The following is a 14,651-nucleotide window of genomic DNA, read 5'->3' as shown; positions in this document are numbered from 1 at the left end:
TGGAACAGAAGACAACCCTGCTCATCTCTCTCAAAAACCAATCCTGTATCTCCAGTGTTTCAGATTCCCATTACCTCTTGTATTTGAAGAAAGCCTGCACATTTAAAGAACTCGCATGTTGAATGCATGAGAACTAAAACCTTGTTGCTGCTTCCGGATCCTGCCTGTTGACTGACCATCTCTGCATACACTGGCTACAACCAGAAACCCCACTGGAGGAAACCATTTCCAAGAGACCCACCAAACCAGTCATCTACTTCTTCAAACTAAAAACTTCAGGACCAGCAAATTCAGCTAGAAGCCAGTCGAATCACCAAATCCTAGACTGTATACCCTTTTGTTTTATGGACTAACTCAACCAATCTACCATTCCCCACTCTGTGACCTGCGTGTGTGTAAACCTCTAGTTTGCGTGATTGAAAGTTGGCACTTTATTATTTTTATTAGTTCAGTTTAGGTACAATCAACTTAACTCAAGAAAACCTGTCAAATTGGTTCTGGTTCTGATCATAGCAAGTAAGTAATCAAATCCTACTGAATTGGTCAGGATATCCACTTTAAGAAAGAATTAAACTTGTGGACAAACAAACAAGGAGGGGGAGAAAAGAGGGAAGCCCTTTGACCCCTCCTCATTTGACCGTAACAATTAACTCAATTATCTATATCAGTTTTTTTTTTAATGGAGCCATTTGCAGGTCATTAAACACAAACTCGCTTTCTGGTTGGTGTATCTATGCTGCACTTTTGCCTCTATCAGAAGGTTATGGGTTCACACCCCAATCCAAGTACATCACAAAATCTAGGCTGACAATTTCATGCATTACTCAGGGGGTGGCTGCACCATTTGAGGTGCAGTCTTTCAGATGAGACGATAAACAAGAAGGCCCGTCTTCCCTCTCAGGTGGGTGCAAAAGATCCCACAGCACTAGTATGAAAAGGAGGGGAGCACTCCCCGATGTGCGGCCAATACTTATCCCTCAAATCAACACCTAAAAAATAATTCTGGTTGTTATCTCACTGCTGTTTGTGGGACCTTGCTGTGTGCAAATTGGATGTCGAGTTTCCGACAAGTGAATCATTTGAAAAATTACTCAATTGGGCCAGCCCAAGGTCGTGAAAGGCGCAATCTAACTGCATGTTCTTTAAATCAGTTCTCCCTTCTCCTTTACTATTTTTCCAACTGTACCGATGCCCATTTATCTCAGACTTCAATTTGATGAAAGGTGGACACTTAAGATATCTTTTCTTGATGCTGACTGACCGGTTATGCGATTTTAAACTGTTGACTGTTCTGGTGTGCTTCAATAGCCATCTACATAAAAAAAAAGAGCTAAAATGCATCTATTTCAAATAAGATTTCTGTAACATTAGAAAATATCCACAAGCTCAAATGCCAAAACTAATTTCCTTTGCAACTTCATGCTTTAATGAAAACTTCAAATTACCATTAGGAATAAGAGGACACCAAATTACAGTCTGTCAGACAGAATTACATGTTAGTTTCACCGGAAACGAAGGAAAAGACAGACAACTAAAAAGATAAATTTTTGGGAATAGTACCATTTGGGGTGGACACAGTAATGTATAAAAGAATATTTACATAAAAACTGAGTGCACACGTTTTGAGTTTAATATACCTCCCTCACCCATTTCTACATTCTTAGCTCATACTCTGTATCCAGCAGTTATAAAAAACATTTTCTTTTAAGTCTAATTTGGCCTTTCTCTAAGGCAATGCTCCTGTATTAAAAGGCTTGAGAAAACATTTCCTGTTATTTGTTATTGCTACTGTCTGTAAAAATATTGAAGTTAACAATTTTATATTGCATTTAATAAATAACACTAATGCACTAAAAGTAATGCCTCCAACACCCATAGTTTATTTGTAACACTTTAACCTGACCTTGCCATTACTCCCACATACCTGCAATATCTATTTTCTCCATTGGTGACACTGACGATTCCCTCACCCTCTCTCGAGCTAATTCCTCACTATCTGCTCACTCCAAAACTCCGAAGCACCCCTGGAAAGAGTACAATATAAGCACTCATTGCGCTTTCCAAACTATTGTGCTGGTTTAAACAGCAGAAGGTGAAAGAGGAGGCCAAGGACAATATGGGAGCAAGGGAGCCAGCAAGATCCCAGCAAGCAGGTCAGATGAAAATGCAAGAGCAGGCCTGGGGGTGGAGTAGGATTTGGGAAGCAAATGGAGAAGGTTTGAGCCAACATAAAAAGGAGGCTACAGCACAAATATGATGGGGTGCAACTCCAAATGGGAGAGTAGAGGCCTGAACGCAGCAAAAACAACCTGCAACCAAATTCTCAATAAGAAAAGGAGAAAAAAAAAGGTGGACAGAACTCTAACTGGAGGCCTGCAACTACACGATGACTGGCAACTAATTATATAGGAATTCCTATTAGGAAGGGTTACATAGCATTATAAATTGTAAATGCTGAATTATTCAAATTGTGACAAATGACTTTAGTGGACAGCATTTTTTCTTTATATAAACACACACCCAGACAACACTGAAGTTGGGACAGCAATGGCGTTCTCGGTACTAATATAGGGCAGCTACAATTATTAGTTACGAGCTGGCATAGATTTTGTATTAACACCATTTAATTTTTCATTGGCTTTTAAGATAAATACAACTAGACGCCAGATAAAATACACAAAAATCCAGCATTCCAAGAAACTGAAAAAAAATCAGCTAGGTTTTCAGATTGGTCTGTATCAAACATTTAATTTAAGGGTACTTAAAATAAATAACAGTTCTAAATTTTTCCCCAAAGGGATCATCTGAATAGTTCATGGTACTTTTAACTGCAAAAAAACTGAAATGAAAAAAGGTGTAAATCTACATGGTAGGTAGTACTGCACAAAAAAAAAGGATCGAAAATTTCATCCCTGCTATGTGCAGTGTTTACTAATCTCAATTGAGATAATTTAGACAAGAATTCATCTCACTTAGATTATGCAAAAAAAGGAAAAAGAAAAGCCAGTATCCACTGTGCTAACCGTTATGCATATATGTAGATGCAAGGCAAGCACTGGATCAAACTCAAATGAATAGCTTCCTTTTGCCTTTCTAGCTCCTCCATTCCCAAATGAGCAGCCCGCTAACATTCATTATTCAGGAAAAAACAGAAAATCAAAGTACACTTAAAGGCTCAGGCCGTGACTCAAAATTTACACCACAAACTCACAGCACTGGTTCCTGGGAATCGATAAGAAGTTGACAGAATGGTAAAATATGAGTACTTGATAGAGGAATTGTCAGGCTGAAGTGGTGTTAGCTCAGAGTTGGTTGCTTTCAACTCAGTTAGGGTATGGTTTCTAGTTTACATAAATTAGGAGGTGCAGTTATTCAATATAAAAAGTATACAAATTTGCAGATGATTCCAAACTAGGAGGGACAATGGAGTTGGAGGAGGCAGCTCAGAAATCATAGAATTAAATATGTAAATGTGCAGATGAAATTTAATACAGGCAAGGCACTGTACGGTGCTTAGAAAGGAAAGCAAGCAACACACATCTTCCATATATAGTGCCAAAATAACCAAGGGTAAAGTTGAAAGAGACCTAGGATCTTCGATTTCATGTTCAACTAGTCAACTAATCCAGAGTAGCAATCAAAATGCAAATATAATGGAGCAGTATATAGCTAAAACAGCTGTATACAAGAAAGAAGTTGTGACAAAACTGTATAGTACTTGGTCAAATGGCATCTAGAGTACTGGATCCAGTTCTGCATAACAAAGGAGATGTGCAAACAGTAGAAGTGCAGAGAAGAGCCATAAAACCGATGCCTATAGACAGAGATCTATGTTACCATCAGGAAAGACGGGAGAAAATTTGAACTCAATCTTTCAGTAGTGTCTAAGTGGTGATCTTAGAATATACTAGTTAAAAAGGAATGGAAAAGGCAAATATTGCTTCAAGTTAAAATGTGAGTAGGACATGGGGACATAATTGCAATCTAGTAAAAGGCAAATTTAGGATTGAGGTCAGAAAATACTTTACAGAGCATAGTGTATGGAATAGACTTGCAGAAGAGTAAAAGGTGAAAACAATTGGATGTTGAAATGGAGGAAATTCAGGGCTTTTCTTGATAAGTGAACCAACCTCTTCATACATGACTATGTGATACAAAACCAGTTTTCACTGGCACTTGCATTGTAAGTGATCTAAAACATGGTAATGGGTCCATGTACCAAGGCACTCCAGCAATAAAAGATCAAGGCAGGTTTTTGTATTCCAAACAAGATTCACCACAAAACTAAAAAATACTGCAGATGCTGGAAATCTGAAACAGAAAATGCTGGTACTACTCAGGTCAGGCAGCACCTGTGGAACTCGCATTTCAGGTCTGAGAGATTTTTCATCAGAACCTGATGAAAGGTCAGAGACCTGAAACATTAAACTGTTTTTTTCTCTCCACAAATGCTGCCTGACCTGAAGATTCACCACAAATTTGAATATTACACCAATGTATTGTATTCAAGCATAACCTGAACTAATACTTGTGCCAAGTCACCATCTGCTGGTTCCACCCAATTGCTGGCACTATGTGCTATCATTGTTGCATTAGTTATTGCCTTGCTAAAGTTAACACTTCACTCTTTACCCGTGGGGATTAATGCTTTCAGTCTTCTACAGACTAGCTGGGAGACCGGGGTTTTTATTTTTGGGGCGTGGGAGCGGGGGGAGAAAAAAAAAAAAAAGAGAAAACAGAACGTCCATCACCTTCCTAACACCATAGAATTTGTCAGGGGCATAGAAGGCTGATGACTGCCTTCCCACCCAGAGGCCAACAGAGGCCCCTAAGTGGCCAATTAATGGCTATTTAAGGGCCTCCCCACCACCACTGGCATTTAACTAGTGGCAGGGGCCTCCACCACATCAGAAGGCCATTGGCCTCCCTGTGGGCTGGTAGTGGTGGGGCCTCCTGCTTGGGCAATCTGTGGCCCATGGATGGCACCCATCAGCAGAGGCCAGCCCCATGCTAACACCATCCTTCCCAACCAACCACCCCTCCCACTTGTCCAGGGCCTACTTAACTGTACCTAGCAACCTTGCCCCACTTACTTTCACTCCAGGCATCCAGTGCTGCTCTTGATCCCAGGCCTACTGCAGTTCCAGCAGTAGCCACCATTCCTGGTGCTGCTGCTGGGACCGCTAAGCTGCCAGCCCTCCGATTGGCCAGAAGCTACTGGAGGCAAAATCCCCATCCTTAAAAGGGACGACAGCCCCGGCACCAGGCAGTTAACTACCTGTGCGCCACAAAATGCAGCCGGGGTCGCCCAATTGGCTGAGGTGGGGTTCCGCCCGCCTTTCTGACCCAGTGTTGGGACCACCACTGCCTACATAAAATCCAGCCCATATAGATGTATTGGCAATCACGGTGAAGCTTATCTCCCGAGAACAGCTAGCAGATGCTATTGGAAATTCCTATTATAAACGTATGCTAAGACAATTCTGAGTGTCAGGTCAGTGCAATGCATATTGCAACCCTGTCACAGCAGAAAAGGTACAAAAGAACCAAGGGGTATCCAGCCACTCATATCATTACAGTATATGTCTCGGAGCAATATGTTGGACATCATGCACCTAAACCCTCTTAGCTATACAACCTTAGGAGGAGATAGAAAGAGATAATTGCAAGTGAAGTTCAGGTGAATGAGATGGGGAGGAAGAAAAATACCTGAACTGTTGCTCAAGCAATTGAGATTATTACTAGACGAACAAGTTGATGCTAGTTTAGGCCTCTTGGAATCACTGTTCTGAGATGGTGTTAAAAATCTTGAAGATCCTCCTGGAAGGGTGTCTGTTTCATTATGCAAAGGTACAGATAAATGGCAACCTTCAGATGTGGAAAACTGTATGAAAAAAAAAAGTTAATACTTATGTATCTTTAATCAGCTAAGCAAATAAAACAATATCTGAATCTGAAACAGAGATTACCATTCTATTTCTGTTTCCTGAAAAACCGATGGACCATGGCCCTTCACATCCTCGTGAGCTGCGAGCTGAAGCAGTAGTTGATGAACATTTGTTGAAACTGTTTTCTGGTTCAGATACAGGAAAGTCTCTGCGGGAATTATGGTGCAATCGAGACCCCTTTAAGAAATTAACAGTCTTAGTAAGGCATTAAATGGTCAGCAAAAGAGGAAGGGGAACTCTGATTCAAATGGCTACAGAAGGACACATCAGTAACAGCATTAGGCAGAACTTACACTAAAGCATCACAGCTAGTTGGCCCAACACCAACAAATTAACAGATCAATCAGACAATGGACAACTAAGAGGTGGTGAAGACTCCTTGAACAGACCATATTCAACCACGGTAGAATCCAGCATATTAGTGCAAATGTCTTTCCAGTTTCCTGGCCCCAACAGTTTTCTTTTCACCATGGGCATCCAATCCCTCCATGCTTCCAAACCCCACCACTACAGTCTAAGAGCACTCTGCTTCTTTCTTGACTAGAGGTCCAACCAGTCCCCATTCACTGCCACACTGCCTGGCTGAACTTGTTTTCACATTGAACAACTTCTCATTCAACTCCACTCAGTTCCACAAAATAAAAAGGTGCTGCTAAGGGTACTGGCATGGGCCCTAGCTATGTCTGCCTTTTTGTGGAACATTCTTGGTTCCAGTCCTACACAGGTCCCCTCCCTCACCTCTTTTTTCCAGTACATTGATGACTGAAACAGTACCATTTCATGCTCTTGCCCTAATCAATTATGCTTCCAATTTGCACCCTTCTCACCTTCACATGGTCCTTCTTTGACTCTTCCCTATCTACACTCCTGGGGATAGGCTACCAACCAATATTCACTACAAGGCCACTGACTCCCACAGCTACCTTGACCACACTTCCTCATACCCTGCTTCCTATAAGGGCTCTATCCCATTCTCCTAGTTCCTCTGTTTCCAACGCATCGGTTCAGATGATTCAACCTTCCTTTCTAGCACTTCCAATAGGTATTCCTTTCTCCTCAGCCAAGAATTTTCCTGCAACCCACCATGGTTGACAGGGCCCTCAACCACGTCCGTTCTATTTCACGCACTTCGGCTCTCACCTACTGCTCCCAACCAAAACCACAATAGGGTTCCCCTTGTCCTCACCTTCTACCCCACCAGCCTTCGTATTCAACAGATCATCCTCCACCATCTCCAGTGTGATGTCACCAAACATCTTCCCCTCCCCTGTCAGCATTCCGAAGGGCCCATTCTCTCTGCAACACCCTGGCTCACTCCTCAGTTACCCCCAACACCCCTCTCTTTCCTACAGCATCTTTCTACACAAGCTCAGGAGAAGTAACACCTGTCCTTCTACTTCTCACCATCCAAGGTTCCAAACACTCCTTCCAAATGAAACACTGATTTACTTGTACTATCAATTTAGTATACTATATTCACGGCTCTACATTGGGGAAACCAAACGCATATTGGGTGACCACTTTGTGGAATACCTCCGTTCAGTCTGCAAGTGTGACTTGGGCCTTACACCATGCAACCTTTTGTCATTTCATCTCTCCTGCCTTCACCATATCAAAGACCATCCACTTCGTTGTTTCCCCCACCACCCCCACCCTTCACTTGCTCAAAACAGATTAGATTTCTAACTTTTCCCAGTTCTGATGAAAAGTCACAGACCTGAAACATTAACTCCATTTTTCTTTCTCAAGTGCTGCCTGACCTGCTGTGTATTTCAAACACTTTCTATCTTTATTTCAGATTTCCAGCAAAAGCAATATTTTGCTTTTACAAGCAAAGCTATTTTGTTTGTATTCTCATTGAGCCAAAAGTACACCACACATTAAGGCCTTAAACAGAGTGCCAAGGAGATTTACCAGAATGATATTAGGGGTGAGGAACTTTAGTTATGAAGAGATTAGAGCAGCTGGGATTGTTCCTCTTAGTAGAGAAGGTCCTGGGGAGATTTAATAGAGATGCTCAAAATTATGTAGGACTTCAGAGAGTCAATAAGGAGGAACTATTTCCACTGGCTGGTGGGTCAGTAACCAGAGGTCACAGATTCAAGATTAGCAAAAGAGTCAGAGGGGACCTGAGGCAAAGTAATTTTGTGCAGTGAGTTATGAATGCATTACCCAAAACAATGCTGGAGGAAGATTCAATAGTAACTTTCAAAGGGGGATTAGATATATACTTGAAAAGGGGAAAAACTTGCAGGACTACGGGTAAAGAGGGAAATGGCACTAACTTGACAGCTCTTTTGAAGACACGCATACAAAATAGTAATTTAATCTTTTGTTCCAAAGAGTTCATACAAGTGTATTAATTCAGACACCATTCCTTTCCCCTTCAAATTCATTATCTAATCCATTCATTTCAACTACTGCTACATCTCACTGCACTTTCCTTTCCAAACATCCCTGAATTAGTTGTCTCCTTTCAGCTCTATCACCCAGAACTCCCAGTATGGCTTTGCCCTGCTCAATGCATTAGAACCAACTTAGTCAAAGTCACAAATAATAAAATTCTATTCTGCCACCTGCTCTGTAGACAGCCCTTGGGTTGTTTCACTCAAATTTGTCTCAACTCAGCCACTGCATCTCGAGCAACAGCTTCTATTCTTGCCATTGCAGCTCACCTTAAATTCCCCAAGGGCCTATCCTTTGGTCCTTCTCTTTTGCATCTAAATCTCCCACTCTGAGCCATATCCACATGCAGATTCAGCCTGCATAGGTATGCTGACACTCCAATCCGATCTGACACCACTTCCCTCAACTATATATGCTGTCAGAATGCTTGTCGTCAAGGCATGGATGAGTCAACATTTCCTCTTAATTAAAATGCTAGGATGGCCAAAACCATAAACTCTACTCTCAAGAGTGACCACTCTTCAACTACTTACTTGGGTTGAATCAGGCCATATGAAACTTCAGCATCCTTTTCAGCCTGAAGCAAAGTTTAAAACCTCATATCCTATCAAAGAATTTTACTTCCACTTCGGCCCCCAACTCACCCTGTCAAAACACTTGTATGCTTTTTTTTGTCACCGCTAGACCAATTCCTATAAACGTCCTCCTTGCTAGCATCATTGGATGAGTTGGCATTTTTGAGCAAACTCACTAAATCCTGGCAATTCATCATCTCATCCTTAGTGACCTACACCATTTCCTTGTCCCCCAACACATGAATTTTAAAGACCTTTTTGTTAACTGTATATTGTGGTTAATTGTATGCAGGTGGTGGGCATTAACTGGGGATTCACTTATCCCCATATAAATAAGCAGACTGAAACCACAGTTGTTGGGTTAGGAGCTGTGTGCTTGTAATGCATGACTCTAAATATATGCTTATAGGCTCCAATTCCATCTTCAACTGGCTTTCTGGAATATAACACAATAGCATGTCACTGAACTAGTAATCCAGAGGCCCAGACCCTGGGAACAGGGGTTCAAATCCCACCATGGCAGCTGGTGGATATTAAATTCAGTTAATTAAAAAGTTCAAAGAAATAATTTCAAAAAAAAATTTGTAATTGAAAGTTAGTCTCAGTAATACTGCCATGAAACTGACAGCAATTGTCATAAAAACCCATTTGGCTCACTAATGTCCTTTAGGGAATGAAATCTGCTGTCTTTATCTGGTCTTGCCTCCATGTGGCTCCAGACCCACAGCAATGTTTCTGACTCTTAACTACCCTCTGAAATGGCTTAGCAAGCCACTCAGTTGTCAAGGGCAATTAGGGAGGGGTAACAAATGCTGGCCTTGCCAGCGACGCCCACTTCCCATGAAAGAACAAAAAAATAAAGACGACAGTAGCCTAAAGGTGAAGGCTGGAAATTAAGGAAAACATTTTCAAACAGTCCTAGTGGTCAACACAGAAAATGGTTAAATTGCAAGAATGTACTAAGGTGCCTTATATGGACAGGCTACTGGTTCTAACTGGTGTGCAGTTCTCAGACTGAGACCTTGTTGGACCAGATGTCTGCTGTCTCAGCTGGGGAAACCGGTCATGTCCTTCAGCCTACAAGGGAAAAAAAAAGGTACATTCCACAGTGACAAAGATTAGAGGACTCAATGACTGCCAGATTTCAAAATGGTCCAGATACTGGACTCAGGCACTAGTACAATGGAAGGATTAAAAACAGGCAGAAATGAGGAATGAAAGCACTTTAGAAGATCTGGCTATTACAGCAGAAAGCAGAATTTGAAAATGGGCATTCGTGGGATTCATTCGCCCAACAAGAGGTGCAACTCGAATTATAATTATGGTGAACTGCCCAAAGTGGTGAGACAGGATCCTCGAAGTGATGAGAATTTTGAAGCAGATGAAGAAAATAGCTGGTGTTCAACTAAAAGCAGATCCCAGATTATTTTATTGGGATTATAAAGAAATATTTTCAGGCATCTTCATGATGCATTTTGATCATTTCTTATGGGGTGGTACTGTAGAATGAGAAGTTTGTTTTTAGTAAAAGATTACAGTAGAATTTAAAATGGGGAGTCAGGCTTGTTGGGCTTTTAAATATATTGGTTTAGATATTAAGTAAGCAGAAAAGGTCAAGAATATCAACAATCCTAATGAGTGTCACGCCCACCCTGGTTAATTATACTAGGTAATCACAGAAAGATGATTATATCTAAAGAGACAGAGCAATTGCAAAGCTTGACTGGTCAGTTAAACTTGTTGGACACGGAGGCTAAGCCAGACACTAGTTTTGATGTGCTGCAGTTAAGTACCATGATGAAGCACCCTAAAGTCGCAAATGTTTTAAGGGCAAATAAAGCATTTAAAAAATTAAATCTGGCAAAGTGCATACTTAGGTTTCCAGCATTAGGTTATCCAAAGAACATAAAACTAGTTATTTTTAGCCACCATACATATGCTGAACTTGCTGATGGGTTTTCTACTACAGCTGGTTTCATAATGTTTATGGGTGAAAATGGGAAATAGTTTCCCCAAGCTAAAAGAAGAAAATAAAAAGGGTTACTTTGGCTGTTGAAAACACTGGCTCTTGGAGTTTAGTGGATGTGGGATTATATGTCAAAAAAAATTGGGATATTCTGTACAATGGCATACTGACAATATCTAAATATCATTCAATGAGTATACTAATTGTTCATTGTGGGATAATATACATTTTACGAAAAGTGATCGAGAAAAGTTTATAAATTGCTGGTTTGAAACATGGAGGGGAAGGAAATCTCAAATTAAATGGGTGGATGCAAGTCATCAACTATAGGACTGTTTTACAAAGAAATGCAAATACAAAGAAATTGTTGGGGGTCCTAGAGGAAGGACCTCTCACAATGTAATGCTTTATACAGAATATGGAGGTCTTTGAAATTTTGGCTGTACATATAAACTCTAATTTTTATTTAAACAGAGAAAAGGGAATCTGTTAATTGTATGTAGGTGGTGGAAATTAACTGGGGATTCACTTGTACCCCTATAAAAAGAGATATAGACTTGTTTAGGTTAGGAGGTTTTAGTTTTAGAGATACAGCACTGAAACAGGCCCTTCGGCCCACCGAGTCTGTGCCGACCATCAACCACCCATTTATACTAATCCTACACTAATCCCAGATTCCTACTACATCCCCACCTGTCCCTATATTCTCCTACCACCTACCTATACTAGGGGCAATTTTATAATGGCCAATTAACCTATCAACCTGCAAGTCTTTGGCATGTGGGAGGAAACCGGAGCACCCGGAGGAAACCCACACAGACACTGAGAACTTGCAAACTCCACACAGGCAGTACCCAGAATCGAACCCGGCTCCCTGGAGCTGTGAGGCTGCGGTGCTAACCACTGCGCCGCAGGTGTATGCTTGTAATGTGTAACTCTGTAAATGCTCATAATGTGTAAAGATCAGCTCCAGTTTTATCCTTCAATTGACTTTCTGGAATAAAATACTTGTGTTCATTTTAAAATCTCATCATGGCCTTATCCCTTCTGCAACCTCATCCAACTGTGGCCTCTCCCATATTCTTCAGTCCTCCCACTTTGACCACCTTTGCACTCAATTACTGATGAAAGAAGACTCAGCCACCTTGGCCCAAGTTTCCAGAATTCCTACCCAATTCCTGCCATCATTACCTTTATAAAACTCATCATTTTGATCAAACAGTCCATCATCTCCAAACACTCCCATCATAACTGTTTCCCCCATCTTCCACTGTAAAGCAACTTTAAGTATTTTTATAGACAGAAAAAGGTACTTTATAATTGCAAGTAGTTGTAGTATTTATTTCTTCGCTACAATTGCCACAAATGACTGAAGTAGCCGTTACCTGAACTTCATTTTCCAATTTCTTTGGAGTTTCTCTTGTTGCATACGAGTCACCCAGGTCATTTGATCTGCCCTCATGCAACTTTTTTGTTGCCGATGAAGGTGTTGATAAAGGATTATGTGCTTCAACCGACACTCTTGTGGGTATCCTAGAGGGCTTGGGCTCCATCCTCACAAAACACTACATTAAAACAAAAAATTAATTAGATGCTTCTACATTTGGAAATTACTTGTGTGTTAAGATCTCTGTACAATTATCAGTCACTCCCTAGTTATCAAGTTGGTTAAAGTAGACAAAGCAGATATTTCTGTGTAGATCTCCCAATGTGACAAAGTCCCATTCCAGGGGGACACAACAAATATTGAATATCAGCAGATCTGTACAGGTCACTAATTAATACAAAAAAAAAGCTTTACATTATGTCAAACAAAACAGATTTGACGACTCTGGTTAAAAACTCATTTCAAGGGGGCATATGTTTTTGGCATTAATGATAATTAAAACTGTGGAAAAACTATTCCTCAATTAGGTGGGAGCAACAGAAAATTTAAAACACCTTCTGTTCATGGCATTTGAGGCATTCTCCATCTTGAAAGGATCCAAGTTAGACAAGAGCTGCATTATAACATATGCCCAAGCAGAGAAAAACGTACTAAAATAAGGCACTTAAATCACTACTATAATGAAATCTTAAATCCAGTCATTCCATCACATAACAACTAGTAACATTGATGTAGTAGCTTTATCACTCAAGTCATTTTAGACAGCTTGACTGATTTGTAGACGGCGTTTCGTTCATTAAACTACTGCAGATATAATTAATGATGGGCATTGTGGGTGGCACAATGACACCAACATACTAGGACCTAGATTAAAAATCACAATTCTCACAGGACAAGATCACAATTCCCAATATGCTTGGAAGCCAGGCTGGGGGCAGGGGCTATGTTGGTGGCGGTGGGTACAAAGAGGAGAACAGAGACGTGCTCTCCTACCAGAAGGTTAAAAAGCCATTACAAGCTCTTCACACACCTAATAGCAACAGGATCGAAAACAGCACAGAAATTTTTAAAAATCTTGACAGTCACAGGTACAGCCACAAAACTGTGTTCAAGGCTGAGCAAGACCCAAGCAAAAAACAAAATAGCTTTGTTAGTGATGAAAGGTGTGAAACTTGTAAGTATTGATGCTCAAAGAGACTTGGGTGTGCTTGTACAAGAAAACACACAAAGTTAACATGCAGGTACTTCAAGCAATTAGGAAGGCAAATGGCATGTTGGCCTTTATTGCTAGGGGATTGAAGTATTGCTAAAATTGTACAGGGATTTGGCGAGACCACATCTGAAGTAGTGTGTGCAGTTTTGGTCTCCAAATTTAAGTATATCCTTACATTTGAGGCAGTACAGCGAAGGTTCACTAAATTGGTCCGAGGGCCAATCTCATTGAAACATACAAGATTCTAAAGGGACTGGATAAGGCAGACAGAGATTGTTTCCACTGGTCGGGGAATCTAAAACACAGGGGCATAGTCTCTGGATAAGGGGCCAAACATTTAGGACTGAGAGGAGGAGAAATGACTTCACTCAAAGGGTTGTGAATCTTTGGAATTCTCTACCCCAGAGGGTTGGGAATGCTCCATCGTTGAATACATTTAGGGTTGAGATAGACATATATTTTTGGTCTCAGGGAATCAAGGGATTATGGCGAGCAGGCAGGAAACTGGAGTTGAAGCCCAAGATCAGTCATGATCGTATTGAATGGCAGAGCAGGCTTGATGGGCCACATGGTCTACTCCTGCTCCTATTTCTAGTGTTCTGCTGTGCTATCAGCAACAGAAATCATTATTGTGTGAAATTATATGAAGTGACATTGGTCAGTTCACAAGTGATTAATTTACATAAGCCAAAGCAAACTTAAAACAGGTCATAATTCAAATAGCAAGTTCAAATAGGTTTTAATGAAAGTTACATACAAGTGTGCTAGTTTCCATTTGTGGACACCCATTTAACCTGGGATCATATACATTAAAACAAAACTGGAGTAGCTTAATTGAAAATTTAGTCCTCAAGGTGGATTTTATTCACAAGTCTGTGCATTACTCTGCAAATATTTACACCAATCAAGAAATACACTACTTGAGCAATTGCTGAAAAGGAAGTTAAATCACTGAAATAATTCCCCTCCCCCACACCACACAAAAAAATCAATTCACATGTAATCAGTGTCTCCAAACTATAGCCTGTTCGCAAGTAAGTTGGACCATTCATTGATGAAAATAGGTAACCTTAGAAGTAATATTGTTCAAAAGCACACAGCAATCTCAATTGAAATTCACATAGTATCTTGGTTAAGCATGAGATTTGATCTTGCA

General features: G+C 40.7%; 1 protein-coding gene across 6 annotated transcripts in view; it reads right to left on the bottom strand.

Moving 5' to 3' along the window:
- marchf7 (membrane-associated ring finger (C3HC4) 7) overlaps positions 1 to 14,651 on the bottom strand; it is an 84,025-nt gene that overhangs the window by 55,112 nt on the left and 14,262 nt on the right. For all 6 annotated transcript variants that reach the window (XR_010975337.1, XR_010975338.1, XR_010975335.1 and 3 more), the window contains 3 exons: positions 12,281 to 12,460; positions 5,970 to 6,125; positions 5,710 to 5,884 (listed from right to left, as the gene is read on the bottom strand). Coding sequence is in view for 1 of the 6 variants with exons in the window: in XM_068035274.1 (XP_067891375.1) it covers positions 5,710 to 5,884; positions 5,970 to 6,125; positions 12,281 to 12,460 (511 nt within the window). In the remaining 5 variants the exon portion in view is untranslated. The remainder of the gene's footprint in view (positions 1 to 5,709; positions 5,885 to 5,969; positions 6,126 to 12,280; positions 12,461 to 14,651) is intronic.

Source organism: Heterodontus francisci, chromosome 7, assembly GCF_036365525.1.
Source record: "Heterodontus francisci isolate sHetFra1 chromosome 7, sHetFra1.hap1, whole genome shotgun sequence".
Classification (NCBI taxonomy): domain Eukaryota; kingdom Metazoa; phylum Chordata; class Chondrichthyes; order Heterodontiformes; family Heterodontidae; genus Heterodontus; species Heterodontus francisci.
Note: the sequence above shows the minus strand (reverse complement) of the source record. Positions and strands in the feature narration are given on the sequence as shown.